The 19,327-nt window shown below is 55.3% G+C and overlaps 1 protein-coding gene across 1 annotated transcript in view; it reads right to left on the minus strand.

Annotated features, from left to right (window-relative positions):
• LOC146863496 (uncharacterized) overlaps positions 1-19,327 on the minus strand; it is a 57,240-nt gene that overhangs the window by 12,045 nt on the left and 25,868 nt on the right. The window contains exon 2 of the mRNA XM_085643180.1: positions 12,932-13,002. Coding sequence (XP_085499306.1) covers positions 12,932-13,002 — 71 coding nt within the window. The remainder of the gene's footprint in view (positions 1-12,931; positions 13,003-19,327) is intronic.

Raw genomic sequence — 19,327 nt, forward strand, 5'->3', positions numbered from 1 at the left:
AGCTTCAGAACACAACCAACGCTCCCGACGACCAAACCAACGCCCCCCACCACCACCCTCAACGCCTGGACACCGATCAACCTCGAAGACACCATCAGCACGATGAACTCCATCCACTCCGGTTCCCCAACCGACCCCTGCCCTCACCACATCTTCAACAAGGCCGACGATGTCATCGCACCCCACCTGCGGGACATCATCAACACCTCCCTCAACACCGCCACCTTCCCTGAGAGCTGGAAGCACGCCGAACTCAGCGCTCTACTAAAGAAACCAACGGCGGACCCCACCGAACTCAAGAACTACCGCCCCATCTCGCTCCTCCCGTTTCCAGCCAAAGTCATCGAGAAGACCATCAACAAGCAACTGGCAGCCTTCCTCGAGACGACTGGTTCCCTCGACCCTTCCCAGTCAGGCTTCCGGGCCAACCACAGCACCGAGACCGCCCTCATCGCTGCCACAGACGACATCCGAACCCTGTTGGACAACGGAGAAACAGCGGCCCTCATCCTCCTGGACCTCTCCGCGGCATTCGACACTGTCTGCCACCGCACCCTAGTGCAGCGCCTCAGCAACGTCGGGATCAAGGAGAAGGCACTGGAATGGATCATCTCCTTCCTCACCGGAAGGACACAGAGAGTCCGCCTGCCCCCGTTCAGATCAGAAGCCACGGAAGTCACCTGCGGCGTCCCTCAGGGCTCCTCGCTCAGCCCCACCCTCTTCAATGTCTACATGAGCCCCCTTGCGGCCATCGCACGCCAACACAACCTGAACATCATCTCCTACGCCGATGACACCCAGCTGATCCTCTCCCTGACCAACGACCCCGCCACCGCCAGAGCCAACCTACACGAAGGGATGAAAAACGTGGCCGAGTGGATGACGACCAGCCGCCTGAAACTGAACACAGACAAGACGGAAGTCCTCATCCTGGGCTCCTCACCCTCCGCCTGGGACGACTCCTGGTGGCCCCCTGCCCTGGGCAACGCACCCAAACCGACAGACCACGCACGCAACCTGGGCTTCATCCTGGACTCCTCCCTCTCCATGACCAGACAAGTCAACGCCGTCTCCTCGTCCTGTTTCAACATCCTGCGCATGCTACGTAAGATCTTCCGGTGGATCCCCACCGAGACCAGGAAAACAGTCACCCAGGCCCTCGTCACCAGTCGACTGGACTACGGCAACGCCCTCTACGCCGGTACCACCGCCAAGCTCCAGAAGAGACTCCAGCGGATCCAGAACGCCTCGGCGAGACTCATCCTCGACGTCCCCAGACGAACTCACATCTCCAGACACCTGAGAGACCTGCACTGGCTCCCGATCAACAAAAGAATCACCTTCCGGCTCCTCACCCACGCACACAAAGCCCTACACAACCAAGGCCCGACCTACCTCAACAGCCGCCTCAACTTCTACGCTCCCAAACGCCACCTCCGCTCGACCAGTCTCGCCCTCGCAGCCGTCCCCCGCATCCACAGAGCGACTACAGGAGGTAGATCCTTCTCCCACCTGGCCGCCAAGACTTGGAACGCCCTCCCCACCGAACTACGCCTGACCCAAGACCACCTCTCCTTCAGGAAGAAGCTCAAGACCTGGCTGTTCGAGCAGTAGCGGACCCCCCCCCCCCCCCAGCGCCTTGAGACCCTCCGGGTGAGTAGTGCGCTTTATAAATGCCTTTGATTGATTGATTGATTGATAACATCTGTCTCTGCACCCGCAGGGCACTGCATCTCTACACTGTAACATCTGTCTCTGCACCCTCAATGCACTGCATCTCTACACTGTTTCATCTGCCTCCGCACCCTCAATGCACTGCATCTCTGCACTCTGATATCTGCGTCCCCGCGGTACACTGCATCTATACCCTCTGGTCATTCAATCAATCAGCGCGCGATAAGCGCGGCTGCTCACCTGTGAGCGTCTCAAGGCACTGGTAAATCCCCCTCTGTGCCCTCAGTGTACTGCATCTCTACCCCCTGGTACCTCTGTACCCTCTGGTTCCTGTGCCAGTCTATCCTCTGTACCCTCATTGAATAACTCTGCACAGTGCAGTGGCATCACCTATGTGGTTTTAGGACATATGACATTCATTACTACAACTCACAAGTGAGCCACTTTACAAACCGGGGCCAGAAGGCTGCTTGCCCTAAACACGCTGTGTGTGTAGGACAGAGACATTGGAAGGATTTTTGTGGCCCTGGGTGAAATGTATTTAGGGGGTCCCCAATGTTTGCAAATAATCTGTGACCCCCCAACCCCCCCCCCCCCCCACACTTCTCACAAGCGAGGTCCTATTTTGATCTGAAAGAAACTTTAATGGATGTTCCATGAAACAAACACAGAATTTCTCAGCAAAATGTCTGTATTAAACTCTCACATCACCCACATTAAAAATAAATTCAACGAAAATGCTAATCTCTCAGTTATGTTATATGGTATTTATAGAGCGCCGCTGTGGCTCCGAGGAGCATCATGGCGCTATAGATGACGGAGTTGCAGGTATAGTGCAACAGCTACTGAGAAGAGGATTGAAAGAGTTCGATCAAGGCTCTGCGTCGGGCATCCGAAGAGGTGAAAACCCAGGTTTTAAGGGACTTTCTAAAGAGGGTTTCTGGCTGGATGAGGCGGAGGTTACAGAGCTGCCTTTAGGTGTTTAATCAGTGTGCCGACAGTTCGCAATTTCCGCCAGCGGAACGGGAATTGTCGCCCACGTTTCGCAGACACAACAGGGGCTCCAAAGGCCAGCCCTTTGGTCAGTCAAGCTCTGTGCACCCTCTCCCCCACCCCTCAGGGCCCTCCGGCGGGGGCCATCTTGGCGTAAAGGATGTGGTGAAAACTCTCAGAGGTGTCCGGGGACTCTGGACATGCACGCGCCGCTCTGGCTTTCTACAGCCCGCGGGAGGGGAGAAAAAGAAACGGGGCCTCGTTTCGTCAGGGGTGGCATTTTATAGGAAAGGGGGTGGAGAGGATAAAATCAGGTGCCCCCTAAAAAACACCTGGTGGTTGGAGACAGGTAACATTTTCGGGGGGTATAATGAACAGTTGTGTTGGCATCTTGTATGAGGATGTTCAGACAGGAAAACACGGTTCCATAACTGCAAACACAACCAGAGACACTGCTCACACCGCATTTAAAAGGCAGCAATGTAAGAAGTGCAGGAAGCGGAGCCAATGAAATACAGGAGCAACGAACTGCGGGCAAGGAAAGAAAAACACCCTGCGGTTTAAAACGGATTTACGCAAACTTAAGACTACACAACGAGGACAGAGATATCTATAGATATATGTATCTTTTTTTTACAACACAAGAAAAGGCCCCGACAACCTATAAACTACCATAAGGACGCTATAGAAACACTCCCACCGGACTGGGAAGAGACCGCCCAGGGATGGATACTGGGAAGAGACCCCCGGGACGGATACTGGGAAGAGACCCCCGGGATGGATACTGGGAAGAGTCCCCCGGGACGGATACTGGGAAGAGACAGCCCCGGGATGGATACTGGGAAGAGACAGCCCCGGGATGGATACTGGGAAGAGACAGCCCCTGGATGGATACTGGGAAGAGACCCCCTGGATGGATACTGGGAAGAGACCCCCGAGATGGATACTGGGAAGAGTCCCCCGGGACGGATACTGGGAAGAGACCGCCCCGGGATGGATACTGGGAAGAGACCGCCCCGGGATGGATACTGGGAAGAGACCGCCCCGGGATGGATACTGGGAAGAGACCCCCGAGATGGAGACTGGGAAGAGACCCCCTGGATGGATACTGGGAAGAGACCGCCCCGGGATGGATACTGGGAAGAGACCGCCCCGGGATGGATACTGGGAAGAGACCGCCCCGGGATGGATACTGGGAAGAGACCCCCGAGATGGATACTGGGAAGAGACCCCCGAGATGGATACTGGGAAGAGACCGCCCCGGGATGGATACTGGGAAGAGACCCCCGAGATGGATACTGGGAAGAGACCCCCGGGACGGATACTGGGAAGAGACCCCCGGGACGGATACTGGGAAGAGACCCCCGGGACGGATACTAGGAAGAGACCCCCGTGATGGATACTGGGAAGAGACCCCCGAGATGGATACTGGGAAGCTGCGGCCGTGAAGGATGGGAGGAATGAATACTAGTGTCAAGCGCCGCTGCCGCTTTGGTACAGGGGCCCGGGGCCCATATTGCAGCACCGTTGGCCCCCAGTAACAAAACCGACCCCTGCCCTTCCGGCCCACCAGGAATGAGCCCGGAGCCCGGTGCAGGAGTGTGCTGTGATGCACATAAAACATTCCTCCGCAGCAAATGCAAAGCGTCCCGGCTCCACTCTTACAAATAAAGCAAAGCCATGAAGAGTTACGAAGCTGCCGCAGCCGCGAGAGTCAGGTCAGTCGCGCTGCTTCCACCCAGACTGGCGAGGGAGCCGCAGACTGAAAAGTAAACTAGCAAGACCCCTCGCCATGCTTAAGGGTCCCCCCACCCCCCCAAGTAGATACCAAAACCAGGCCAGAACTTGAACCCTCATACTTGCACCCACTCGACCAATCACCCCCAAAGAGCCCGGGGTGACCGCCTTGTGCAAACAATAGACGCCCTGATCAGATCACAGCAGCGGCCACAAAACAAGGCAGACAAAGGAAAGAAACCCGCCTCGGACGGCCACAAATTAAGCCTCCTACCAGAAACGCCAGCACTTGAAAAACAAACGCGCGCGCCTCGCGATAAAAGGGGGGGGGGGGGGGGGGCAGAGCACACAAAGCACAATGTGAAACCAGACAACCTGGGATTAATCCTGGCTTCTCCACTTTAACCAAAAATGTTTGCAAGCAGCCGTGGGATCCACTATGCTGGTTAGCTGAAAATCTAAACCCTTCTGGTGTAAATTTGAGAGTTGCATAAACTACACAGAAGACCCTCAAAACTGCATAGTACCCCCAGGGGCACCCCGCTTTCCCCCCTCCCCCAAATTAGGTTACCCAATGAAACACAAGAAACAGTTGTAAGTGGGTAACAGATGCTGCAGGTTTATTACATAATTCCAGTATATGTAATGGGTGGGTTATTTTACGGGCGATCCAAGGGCAGGCGACCATCTACTTCACCTGCCCGCCTGATGAGCCGGGCAGTGCGGGAACGACCCGCAAGTGCTGCCCCCCAAGTGATTCTTTCTACGATCACGTACCGTTGGTAATTCTACTCACGCCCCCCCTCTCGGGGCGGAGCGTCGCATAGCAAGCCCCCGGTTGTTCAGGCCCACAACCGCCCGCAGGACTAGCGGGGCGCCGACCGGCTTCCGGGACCTCTCTGGAGGCTCCTCGTTTTGGCTCAGGCACCACGTGGTGCCGCGCAGAGGTACTCTTTGTACCGGCCTGCTTCTAGATCGCCCTGTAACTCCGCCTGCAACGAAAAAGAAAAACTACAACGCTCAGAAACCCCCCCCCCCAACCACGCCTACGCCGGGTAAGCGGTAGGGAGGGAAAAGGCGAGGTGGGCGACAAAAGAGGTCGCCAGTGAGGGTGGGGGAAGGCTAAATAGCCTCCCCCTCACACCTGGGCCCGGAAGTGACGCGCATTGCGCGTCACTTCCGGCCCTGACACGGAGGGGGGCACCAGTCTGTGTCCCTGCCCCCCCCCCGAAGGGAGGGAGTGGGGAGGGGTGACCGGGGACCCGGGGCCACTAAGGCGCCGACCGCCGAGTGGCCCCCTGCGGGGGCCGCGGTCAGCGGCATAGTACCCCCAGGGGCACCCCGCTTTCCCCCCTCCCCCAAATTAGGTTACCCAATGAAACACAAGAAACAGTTGTAAGTGGGTAACAAATGCTGCAGGTTTATTACATAATTCCAGTATATGTAATGGGTGGGTTATCTTACGGGCGATCCAAGGGCAGGCGACCATCTACTTCACCTGCCCGCCTGATGAGCCGGGCAGCGCGGGAACGACCCGCAAGTGCTGCCCCCCAAGTGATTCTTTCTACGATCACGTGCCGTTGGTAATTCTACTCACGCCCCCCCTCTCGGGGCGGAGCGTCGCATAGCAAGCCCCCGGTTGTTCAGGCCCACAACCGCCCGCAGGACTAGCGGGGCGCCGACCGGCTTCCGGGACCTCTCTGGAGGCTCCTCGTTTTGGCTCAGGCACCACGTGGTGCCGCGCAGAGGTACTCTTTGTACCGGCCTGCTTCCAGATCGCCCTGTAACTCCGCCACAGCCCTGGAGGCGGCTAATCGTCGCAGCCAGGGCCTCCCACCAACCCGCTATAGTCTTACCTGCACCTCTCCTATCTAGGGCTTCCTGCAACTAGCTGGAAGGGAACCATCCCTGCAAACAGAAGAGTTTGACATTCTGCCACCTCATGACAGTTTGACAGTGCTCGCGGGACTCAAACCCTGTGAGATCCCTTATAACCACAGGCCCAAGACATACCAGTGAGCTATAGCTCCTGGAGTTGTAGATGGCCCCATCTATGTCCCCAATCCCTAGACGCTATCCTAATCGGATAGGGTCAGTTGAAATAAAGGGGCCTGTGAAGATGTGCAATAACTATTCGCCCCCCAGCGGGAAGGTTACACCTATTCACAATCCTGGGCCTGCCCGCTTTGACTATTATGACGAGAAGGGTTTTACTTAACATTTGTACAGTCCCCTCAGATAGTTAACCTGGGGCACGGGAGTGCACCTAACTGCCAGCGCGTGGCCATGGGCAAGGGGCGACTCTTGCCCCTGCCCACCATCCCTTATACCTTATAGGAATTATGCCCCTACGGATCCCTCAGTGATGATCCCTTAGGCATACCAGCTTCGGGAATCTGTTTGGCTTAAGCATTGCGCGCTGTCGTAATGTCCCCTCGTGTTTGCCCCGCTGACACCCCAGTTATTGGGACAGCAGCACCCATAGCGCGGTAAAAGTGTCCGTAAACCAGGATCCCCGTCTCCTGCAGCTGCCGTACGCGACCAGTGATTCCGGTGGGGAGTGCCACCAACCGCAATGGTCCTCCAAGCGTTATGGAAAGCCCATTTTTACCTGGGCCTAACTCCAATTGATGGTGATTACACCCAGCTGAAGGCCAGAGGCCCGCCTAAGGAGCCTATTCACTTGTTTTGCTACCCGGCTCCCATCTGGGAGGGCCTCAGAGTTAGGGCAACGCGTGTGCTCCCAGGGCACGGTGCTGCTGGAAAGCAGATATCTGATACTCACACGCTGGTACCTTATCTGTTGCTAAATGCCCTATTGCAGGAAGTTTCCCAAGAACCGTAGACTTCGCGGTCCCACCTAACTTGATCCCATCACCTGGGGGGAACCCAGTGGTGGCAGGACCTGCATGGTAACTCCATCCCGGCGTAGCTATCGCTTATTTGTGCCGCTGAAGCAGGCAATGCCCCCTTAGTCTCAAGTTCTACCCCTAGAGGATAACTTTGGGGGCAGACAAGTCTGTGGAAACCAACCGGAAACTTTGGTGCAATACCGGCCCTATTCTGAACGTAGCGAATGCTGCTCGGTCAATAATGCCCTGATGCCCTGGGGCTCTACGTGGTCTTTACCAAACTTTGAACGACCGCACACTTGCTATATAACAACCATACCACCCACAAGCCGGGTGGAAGGTCTTAAATCTGTCTTTGGTTGCAGGGGGATACCCCCCCAAAGTACATCTGGACCTATTCATATATTGTTCCTTCAGCTACTCCTCCTGCAGGCCTAACTCTTGGTTATGGTGCCCAGCTCAGTATTCTGCAGGCCAATCGGCTTAACCATGAACTATCGGTCGATTTGAGACAGAGGTAAACCACGGGTTGCAATCCGCTCGCGAGCGGCGCACCCGCAACCACTTGGACAATCACGCCGGTAACCTTGTGCCGTGATTTAGGCCCTAGTGATGCGCTATGTGGTGACCACTTATTCTTTTGCCGCTATGTCAGTGCGTCCCCGTATTCAATGCGATAGCGGCACTGAGCTGCACCCATATCTAACCCCTCTAGTGGCTCAATCCAGACTTCCTTTAGCATTAGATAATAACTACCATTCTATCTCGGTTGCGTTGCCCTGCCCGACTAGGCACCCTCCCGGGTGTCCAGGTTACAGTTAGATATGTGTGAGTTCCCCATATCAGTGACCGTTGAAGGCGGCCCACGTAAGCATGTTGGCGGGGCCGAGTTGCGGGCTTAAGCATACCTCTTTTAGACTGTCGGCAGCGACCCGTGTTTAACTGTTACTAACATGGCAATGACAGTTCTACGTTAGGACTATATCCACACTGGTCCGCCCTGCCCAAGGACTGATGCACCTGGGAGGGCAAGGCCGTAAGCAAAAGGTTGGAGACGAGCGACACGTGGTCACGTGTGGTCAGGATCGGACTGCGCGACCCTTGCTGTAATTAGCACCTTTATGTCGCGCGAACTCAACCCGAAGATATGGCAACGCTGTGCATGAGTAACATATTTATACACATATTCGGGCACGGGAGTGAGATCATGAGCCGCCAGGTCCGCGACCCTCGGGAACCCGGGCATACCAGGTCCAGCAGCTCGCATACATATTCGGGCATGGCGATATTCATTGATTTACCCAGCGTCACAAACCCAGCGCGAACTCGATCCGAAGGTATAGGCGCGCAGTTCATGAGCACCGTATTTACATACATAATCGGGCACGGAGAGATTAAGTGATCTGCCCGCAGTCACAGCGCGACTCGGCCGACGGTATATGGAGCGCAGTCCATGCGCCCCGTATCTACATACATATTCGGGCACGGAAGTGTGATCATGAGTCGCGACCCTCGGGGGGCCAGGTAGACCAGGCCCGGCAGCACCCGTGCATATTCGCGACCCTCGGTGGTCCAGGTGGACCAGGCCCAGCAGCACGTATGCATATCTGGGCATGGGGTGATCAGTGATTTGCCCGGAGTCACAACCACAGTGCGAACTCGATCCGAAGGTAATGGTGCGCCGTTCATGAGCACCGATATACATACATCATCAGGCACGTGGATAATAATTATCTGTCCAGAGTCACAGCGTGACCCGCCCGAAGGTGTTGGGAGTGCAGTACATGAGCCCCGTATTACATACCTATTAGGGCACGGTCGATTAGTGATTAGCTCAAGCCGTAATGCGCGCAAAATTATTAGAGCGCTGGACACAAGCACCGACCAAATACCATTCATGTGCAGGAGTCGTCGCAATGCCCGGAATCACCTAATGCGCGCGAATGTGGGCACAAGCAAATTCTTGTGAGTAATACATGCACTTGAATCATGTGTCTGCATTATAGGAAGCCAGCCACTACATGTTGCATATTTAGCTAGCGTGAACTCGACCGGAAGGTATTGGAGCAAAATCTTGTGAACAATGCCTGCACTTGTATCAAGTATCTGCCTTATAGGAAGCCAGCACATACATGTTGCATATTTGTATAGCGCGAACTCGACGCCAAAGGTATTGGAGCGCTTTATATGAGCACCGTATCTACATTACACAAACCGGCACGGGGAGCCTAGGAGATTAGTACCCATAACCCGATCCCCGTGGCAGGTCACGCGAGCACCGCACCAGATTAACCCTTGAGGTGCGGGGGGGATTCGTACTACCCGTAATCGCGTGATGTGGACAGTGCATGTACTGGTATCATGTATCTGCCTTATAGGAAGCCTGTAATTACATGATGAATATCTATATAGCGCGAACTCGACCGGAAGGCATTGGAGCACTTTACATGAGCACCGTATTTACATTACATCTACACGCAGGGGGTGCTTAAGACATTCATACCATATTACCAGCTCCCCGAACCCGATCATGCGAGTACCGCACCAGATTATCCATTGACGTGCGGGGGGTTTATTAATGCCCATAATCGCGTATGTGAACAATGCATGCACTTGTATCATTTATCTGCCTTATAGGAAGCCAGCAATACATGTTGCATAATTATATGGCGCGAACGCGACCTGAAGGTGTTGGAGCGCTTTACCGGAGAACCTTATTACATTACACATTCAAGCACGGGGAGCTTACAAGATTCGTACCATGCTAAACGATCCCCGCGCCAGGTCCATTGCGCCTGCCGCAGCCCACTGCATGCCCCCCCCACCCCCAACTGCAGCGGGAGGGGGGGGAGATAACCTTAACCAGGGAGCGCCACAGGTGTTGCACCGCCCGCGATCAGCGGGGACCCAGGCAGCTCCCAGCCTTGCAGTGCTGGTGTATTAGGGCCGTGAACCGACGCTAATCTCGTAACGGCTCCCACGGCGCAGGGTGTGCGGCTTCTTTGCTGTCGAACCCCCATTCATTTACTTTGCACGCGCATGAGCATCGTATTGACCCTACCCAGGGCACTGGTAACTCAGTACCTCAATCGCGTTCGAACGCGAAATCGACACGAGGTATTGTGGCGCCTTACTTAAGTCTTGCAGTACAATATTAACCTGCTTGAATGCCCCAGATCACGCGAGCTCCACACGAACGCATTGAAGCGCTTGCAAGAGCCCAGAATCACAGGCTGTTTTGCCGATGCCTCGAACCTCGTTTCCTATTACCAATGTCGGCAGCGCCCCATCAGGAGCTCTACCAATCGGGGCTATGTCCCTCGGTACACCGATAAATTCGGCCGGCGGACCGCGTCACTGCCCTTTAAAGTCGCCACCCTTGCCCTAATCTTGCGCCCCCTCCGCCCGTGGCCCACCGCGCCACAGGGCCCTGTCGATCTGGTACTGCCCAGGGACAGGGCCAGGGCGGAGTGGGTGCAGCAAGACTCACCGCAATCTGGAGACCCGACGACGACCGATCGAAAAGATGGGAGCTGCACCTCTTTGAAAGGTTGTGAAGATTGTTGCCTATTTATAGCGCAAACTCGAACCAAATGTATTGGAGCGCTTTACACGAGCACCGTATTTACATTACGCATTCAGGCATGAAAATCGGCAGGAAATCAAAATATTTATTTAATGCAGGTTTGTACTGCGCGAAGGTATGACGGTGCTTTACAGGAGCATCGGTTACCTTATTCATTCAATGCAGGTTTGTGCAGCGCGACGGAATGACGGCGCTTTAAATGAACATCCGTTACATTCCGGCGCGGGGAGATTAAGTGAATCACCCAGAAGCACAGGATGTGGAGTCGACCACTAGGCTCGAACCTTGGTTTCCTGCCCCAAAGTCGAAAAACCAACCGTCAGACCACAATCACTCTCCTACAAGGCACGATGTGGACTCGGGCCCGAGACTCGAAGACATTGTAGCGCGCAGCACCGTCATTAAATCAATATTAGGCACGGGATTCGCCCCTAATCACAGAATGCAGACGCGGGCCCAGGATTCAAACGCACCAAGCCGATTGAGATCGCGAACCTGGGCATGCCTGTATCCGTTATGCAGCGGGAAAAAAGGCCGCAGTTATTGGAGATTGAGGTTAAGGTATTGATGCCCTTCACCTGAGTGCCGCATTTTCTCTCCCGAGTAGGCACTGGGCGCTTCGCTCCCAAGGCAATCTTGTGAGCTCGAGTTTCTTGGAGCAACAACCCGCGAGCAATGCCTGCACTGGCAACGTGACACGCATATATGGGCAGCCACGATTACCTGTTGCCATATGTATGTAGCGCGCCATCGGCCCACAGGTATTGGAGCGCTTTACCTGAGTGCCCTGTTTTCCTACCCCATGCAGGCACTAGGCGCGTCATTCGGAATACAATAGAATGAGAGCACATACATTTTTGTTAGGCCCGGGCAAATTAAGTGATTTGCACAGAATCAAAGGCTGTTCCAACGTCATTGCCGAGACTCGAACCCAGTTCCCCAGGTTCGAGGTCGAACGCCCTAGCGGTTAGGCCAACTCTCCTCCCGCGCAATCCGGACGCGATCCCGCAGGCCGGAACGGATTACCCTAGATCCGCCCCCAACTATCAGGTAGCCACGGCTACCCCTTGGCCCCGCCCACCTCAGCCCCCACACAACAACGTACGGGGGGCACCCACTACACGAGCCCCCCTCCCGACCTCGTAGCCGTTGGGAAGGGGGCAATAACCTTCCCCAGGGAGCGCCGCTCATTCTACATTTTTATAGCACAAACGATCGTTTCTACGACACTGCATCACATTATCACGGGGCCCCTTTCGCATGAAGCTGGGAAGGCTTCATGTTTGCTGGTGTCTGCGGCCCTGAGCCCTCTTGGCCCAACTTGCGCCCTCCCCGCCCGTGGCCATCCGGGCCACAGGGCCCCGTCGACCTGGTACTGCCCAGGGACGGGGCCGGGGCGGGAAGGGTAGAGCAAGACTCACCGTTGTTCGAGATGGCGGTAGGGCCGGGATCGCAGCGGCGAGGACGACGAACGAAGGAGCCAGAGACTGCGACCGAAAAAGGCGAGGTGGGCGACAAAAGAGGTCGCCAGTGAGGGTGGGGGAAGGCTAAATAGCCTCCCCCTCACACCTGGGCCCGGAAGTGACGCGCATTGCGCGTCACTTCCGGCCCTGACACGGAGGGGGCACCAGTCTGTGTCCCTGCCCCCCCCCCGAAGGGAGGGAGTGGGGAGGGGTGACCGGGGCCACTAAGGCGCCGACCGCCGAGTGGCCCCCTGCGGGGGCCGCGGTCAGCGGCAAATACTGAAGACTGATCTCCACCAACAAGTGTAGAACACTCCAGGGGCCTTCAAGAAGGAAAACCCCATACGATCCCCCCTGAAGATACTCCCCTGGGGACAGGAGCCGGGCCAGCAGCGAGCACCAGAGGGAAACGCAGCAGCTGAGGCCGGGAGAGCAGGAACGGATTGTATTCAGTGAATCCTTTCGTCGTGGCCCCCCCTCTGCAGGGACCCAGGAGGGGTGAGAGCCCCTCGGAGAGATGCCATGCAGGGCACCGGGGTGAAGCGCTGCCGCCGCCCCTGCGTGACCCAAGCACACTCATTTGTTTCAAGCATGGGTAGATTGGGGGGGGGGGGCAGGGCACATACCTGAGTTGATGCAGAAGGTCCCTCTCTGGCGACAGTGCCCTTCTGTGCTTCACCCTCGTGATCCTTCTCAGCTGGGAAAAAGATGGAGAAAACCAGTCCAAAGGGGCCCTTTTAAAGGGCTTCTGTCCCTTACCGCCCCGCAGCTACCTGGGGTGACGTCAGACGTCCGAGCAGCTACCTGGGGTGACGTCAGACGTCCGAGCAGCTACCTGGGGGCGGCGTCAGACGTCCGAGCAGATACCTGGGGTGACGTCAGACGTCCGAGCAGCTACCTGGGGTGACGTCAGACGTTGCTCGGCTGTGCCTCCTCACCCCCAGTGTGAACCTGGTGTGAAATTGCCATCATGTGAGCACGTGTCCGTGGCACAGTATAACAAGCATTGGCATAGCCAATAGATCTCCACTTTGGGATCTTATAAGTGTTTAGTTATCCATCAGAATATCCTTAGTGCCATAACATCAACTGTTGCATGGTAAACACTTATAAGGTCCCAAAGGCGAGACCTATTGGCTATGCCAATGCTTGTTCTTTCTTAAGTAGTCATGTACAGCAAATATGTATCTTTCTTTCCTTCTTTCCTCCATTGCCTGCCCCTCTTTCGTTTCATTTTTCAATCTGTCTGTGTTGTTCTGTTCATTCTCCTGCTTTTCGCGGGCTCATCTGTGGCTCATCCGACTCTTGAAATAAAGCGCGTCAGCAGGAATCCCATGTACTGCAGCAAAATACATCCACGCGGGGGAGACTTCCGGTCGCTCACCGGGGCCCTTCGGTGTGATGAAAGCCTTTAAACGGGGATCTGCCGCTGACCGCGGCCCCCGCAGGGGGCCACTCGGCGGTCGGCGCCTTAGTGGCCCCGGGGCCCCGGTCACCCCTCCCCACTCCCTCCTTCGGGGGGGGCGGGGGCAGGGATCCTGATTGTTGCCCCCCTTCGTGTCGGGGGCCGGAAGTGACGCGCAATGCGCGTCACTTCCGGGCCCAGGTGTGAGGGGAAGGCTATTTAGCCTTCCCCCACCCTCACTGGCGACCTCTTTGTCGCCCACCTCGCCTTGAACTCACCGCATCGGTCCGTCGTCCGCGCCGTCTTCGTGCGCCTCCGGCCCCCGCGGCACTGTTGTTTGTCGTCGCTCCCACGCTTCTTTCTGGTGAGTCTTGCAGCACCCACTCCGCCCGGGCCCTGTCCCTGGGCAGTACCAGGTCGACGGGGCCCTGTGGCAAGGATCGCCACGGGCGGAGGGGGCGCAAGATGGGTGCATGGGGGTTTGGAGAGGCGGGGTTGGGCTAATGAGCATGCGCAGTTGGGAATTCGCTCGGACCGTTGCGGAATTTGGGGAGTGCGGGCCACGCATGGCTGATGCCATTGAGCTGCGGCCCCGTCCCCTTGTGTCGATGGTCGTGCCCTGCAGCCTGCCTGCTCCCGGGCGTTGAAGAGCCTGGGGCGGGCCTCGGCCCGCGTCCTTTCGTTGAATCGGGGGAAACGGGGCGAGTAGTGCAGGGCTGCCCTCGCGAGGGCGGCGCCGCCCACCGGTGGGGGTTGGCGTCCAATGAGCTGCTGAGGCTCGCGATACTGACAACTGTATTGCCGGAAACGCAGGGGAAAGGGTTGTGGTCCGTCGGCTGCGCGGCCGCCTCTGGTGCAGTAATACAGAGGGGGCGAGACGCGAGGTCGCGTCCACATTCCGTGTCACTTAATCACTAATTCACTCAATTTCCCGTGCCTAATTATATGTACGTAAACATGAATTTAATTATGGTTCTATGTAGAGCGTTCGCTACGATGAGTTGGCCTAACGGCCAGGGCGCTCGACCTCGGACCTCGGGAACTAGGTTCGAGTCTCGGTAATGCCGCTGAACTTCCTGTGATTCGGGGCAAACACTTTATCTCCCCGTGCCTTACAAAACGTGAATGTGGGTCCTCATGTAACGTAACGGGGGCTATATAAGGCGCTGTAATACTTAATTGGTTTCGGGTCAAGTTCGCGCTATATAAAACTCGGCAAATATTTTCAATGCCTTCGGGTCGAGCTTGCGCTATCTACAATATGCGTAAAGGCGTAACCTATACATGAACCGAGGCTCATGTCCTCAAGGCCCGCTAGGAGCGGTGCCAGTTCACTGAGGCTCGGAGAATGGACGGGAGCGGTGGGAGCATCCCAGTCCCATGGTGTGTCCTCCTGTGCGGGACCCTAATCTCTAAAACGGTGTCTTTTTCACCAATATCAGCGTGAGAAAAGAGGTTGTGGCGTAACGGCCAGAGCTGCCGACATTGTAAATAGGAACCAGGTTCGAGCCTCGGCGTCGGCAAAACATCCCGTAATTCGGGGCAATTCACTTAATCTCCGCGTGCCCAACAAGAAACAAGCAACCTCGGAGCGGGGGACCAGGGTGCGAGAGTCGGTATTGTCTTTAATATTGAATGCGGAGACGATTCATAAAATATGCATAAAAGCATAATCTAGACATGAACCACGCCTCATGGCTTCATGGTCCGAATCTGGTTTGTGTTTTCGCGGCTCGGGGCCGCTTTCGCATCGCGAGATAGGCCAGCCACTGATTCTACTAGGGCCTGTGTAATGTGACGCGCCTGGTTTGATCCCTGGTTCGGCAGACACCTTCATCCCCAGCGAACGGATATGGCCCAAGGGGGAGTGGGGAGCGGTGCCGGTTTCTGAGGCCGGGCGTATGGACGGGAGCGGTGGGAGCATCCCTGTTCCATGGTGTGTCCTCCTGTGCGGGACCTTGTCCGCCTGTCGTGGCATCTCCTCACCCCCGCCGCACTGACTCAGGGGGTGCGAGGTCTTAGAGCTTCGGAGCCGCGTCCGCATCGCGAGTCGATAGGCCACCCTGATTCCACTCGTAGGGAGCAAATGCGTCTGTCGGCTTTTACATCGGTGCTCGGGTACAGCGCTTTCAGACCTTCGCGATGTACAACTATAGTTGGGTTGTGATTTGAATAGCGAATGGCCCATGGCCCTGACAACGATACAGGGTACTTAACCAGGGGCGAGCCGCGAGGTCGCGTCCACATTCTGTGATTCGGGGCAAATCACTTAATCACTCCGTGCCTCCATGTGTATGTAAATACGGTGCTACGGGATATATGCATAAAGAGCGAAACGTATACAAGGACCGAGGCTCAGGTTCTCAATCTCAATCTGGTTGGTGTTTCGAGTCTCGGGGCCGCATTCTGTGATTCGGGGCACATCACTTAATCTTAATCCCCACATTAAATAGGGTAAGTGGCTACTGAGCTCCCCGTGCCGGGCGTAATACTAATACGGGCTCATGTAAACGCGCCCGAGGTCGGTTGCTTAATCTTTCTGTGCCCTGAAAGGGGTTTTAGAACTAACTTTCAGCCGTGCAAACACTTTCCTGCGACATAAAACAACATGTCACAGGATGCAAGGTGTTAGCGGCTTAAAAAGAATGACGCGCATAGTGCATAGCGACGGCAACCGGCCACTCGGCGGGGTGAAACATGTGACCGGGTGAATCGGTGTAGTTGGCCTACGGGCTCAGGCGGTCTTTATAGAATGGGGGGACCCGGTTGCAAGCCTCGGCAATGGCGCTGTACAACCCAGTGATCATGGGCAAATCACTTAATCTCCCTGTGCCGGATATAAAAGGAATGGTGTCCGCAACTGTGCTCCGCCTCGCTATGATACCCGATGTTCCTCCAAGCGCCTGAGCCCACCCCCACTCACTGCCTTATAAGATCTCATCTCACGTGGCGATAAAAGATGTAGTTAATAAATAGTGATTATTTGGCATATATCCTTTGTAAAGACCTAACTAAAACGTCAAACCTGGTAGCTAGAGGGCGTAGTGTTCAAACACTAGTACCATCAAACATATAAGGCGCTGAAAGGGCTGTGCAAAGGGGGTGACCAAGGATTGCCTGCATAGAAGGTGACATCGCTGTAATCTTTCTTGTCAACTCGGAACCCAATACACTTTAAATCTGCATCTGCACATGCATAATATTCAACTTTTTATGATGTGATGGTTGGACGCTAAGATGTACATTTTTGGGTCGTGGGTGAAATCAACAGTCTCTACTTTGTGATTTAATGCAGACTGTTGACGAGTCAGCCTGCAAAGGGACTAGTAGAAGTAGTAGTTATAGTTTATTCGATCATTTTTTGACCATTCCATAAAAGCAAATGAATCAGGGTGGTCCGCATGGGGGCCATGCCCATCCTTTTATGCCCATCTGCATTCGTGGTGCGCCCCATCCTTGGTGATTTCGGCCAGTATGACACCCCCTGCTCCGGAATGGGCGGTGCTAGTGCCCGGCGCTTTAGGGTTTTCGCGCACAGTACAGGTTTGAAGGAATTTCGGTATTCCACGCGGCTGGGGCGAGCGGGGGCAAGGGGTAGGCGTTGTAACCTGTGAGTTGGCTGTTGGTTTAGGGTAACCAGTCCGGCCCGCGGGGTTGCGTCCGCATTCGGCCATTACTATACCCCCCGCACCTCACTGGATAATCGGGTGCGGTGCTCGTGTTATCTGTTACACTTGATCACGTAATATTGTATTTTGAATTAAGCGCCCAGTGCCTGGATGTGTAACGTAAATAGGGCACTCATGTAAAGCGCTCCAATACCTTCAGGTCGATCTCGCGCTATATAAATATGCAACATGTAATTGCGGGCTGCCTATATAGGCAGATCCATGATACCAGTACATGCATGGCTCGCAAGATTTTGCTCCATATACTCGAGCACGTAGGAGACTAGCGTGGGTTCACGGCCCCAAAACACCAGCACTGCACGGCTGGGAGCTGCCTGGGTCCCCGCTGATCGCGGGAGGTGCAACACATGTGGCGCTCCCTGGTTAAGGTTATCGCCCCCCCTCCCGTCGGCTACGCTGCCGTTGAGGGTGGGGGGGCATGCAGTGGGCTGCGTGCGGCAGGCGCAATGGACCTGGCACGGGGATCGTTTAGTATGATAAGAATCTTGTAAGCTCCCCGTGCTTGAATGTGTAATGTAAATAGGGTGCTCAGGTAAGGCGCTCCAACACCTTCAGCTTGCGCTATATAATGATGCAACATGTATTGCTGGCTTCCTATAAGGCAGATAAATAATACAAGTGCATGCAATTTTCACATACGCGATTACTGGCATTAATAAACCCCCCCCGCACCTCAATGGAGAATCTGGTGCGGGACTCGCGCGGTTCGGTCGGGGAGCGGGTAATATGGTATGAATGTCGTAAACACCCCCTGCCTGAAGAGGTAATATAAATACGGTGCTCATGTTAAAGTGCTCCAATGCCTTCCGGTCAAGTTCGCGCGATATAACTATTCATCATGTAATTGCAGGCTTCCTATAAGGCGGACACATGATACCAAGACATGCACTGTCCACATCACGCGATTACGGGTATTACTAATCCCCCCCGCTCCTCAAGGGTTAATCTGGTGCGGTGCTCGTGTGGCCGGGCACGGCGATCGTGTTATATGGTACGAATCCCCTATTCTCCCCGTGTCGGCTTGTGTAAGTACGGTGCTCATATACAGCGCTTCAATGCCTTTGGCGTCGAGTTTGCGCGACACAAATATGCAACATGTATGTGCTGGCTTCCTATAAGGCAGATACTTGATACAAGTGCAGGCATTGTTCACAAAATTTGCACCAATACCTTTCGGTCGAGCGCGCGCTAGATAAATAGGCAACATGTGGTGGCTGGCTTCCTATGATGCAGACACATGATACAGGTACATGTATTACTCACAAGAAGTTGCTCGTGCCCACATTTGCGCGCATTAGGCGATCCCGGGCATTACGACTCCTCCTGCACCGGAACGGGTTATTTGGTCGGTGCTTGTGTCCGGCGCTCTAATTATTTGGTGCGCAGTACGGTTTGAGCTAATCACTAATCGACCGTGCCCGAATAAGGTATGTAAATACGGGGCTCATGTTCTGCACTCCCAACACCTTCGGGCGGGTCACGCGGTGACTCTGGCCAGATAATTATTATCCACGTGCCTGATGATGTATGTATATACGCTGCTCATGAACGGCGCGCCATTACCTTCGGGTCGAGTTCGCGCGACATATAAGGGCTAATTACAGTAAGGGTCGCGCAGTCCGATCCTGACCACACGTGACCACGTGTCGCTCGTCTCCAACCTTTTGCTAAAATGGGGGCTTGGGTCGCTTGTCATTGTTGTTGTCTCGTTACCCACCCCCATTGCTTACGGCCTCGCCCTCCCAGGTGCATCAGTCCTTGGGCAGGGCGGACCAGTGTGGGGATAGTCCTAACGTAGAACTGTCATTGCCATGTTAGTAACAGTTAAACACGGGTCGCTGCCGACAGTCTAAAAGAGGTATGCTTAAGCCCGCAACTTGGCCCCGCCAACATGCTTATGTGGGCCGCCTTCAACGGTCACTGACATG

Source organism: Triturus cristatus, chromosome 2_2 (assembly GCF_964204655.1).
Source record: "Triturus cristatus chromosome 2_2, aTriCri1.1, whole genome shotgun sequence".
NCBI classification, from domain to species: Eukaryota; Metazoa; Chordata; class Amphibia; order Caudata; family Salamandridae; genus Triturus; species Triturus cristatus.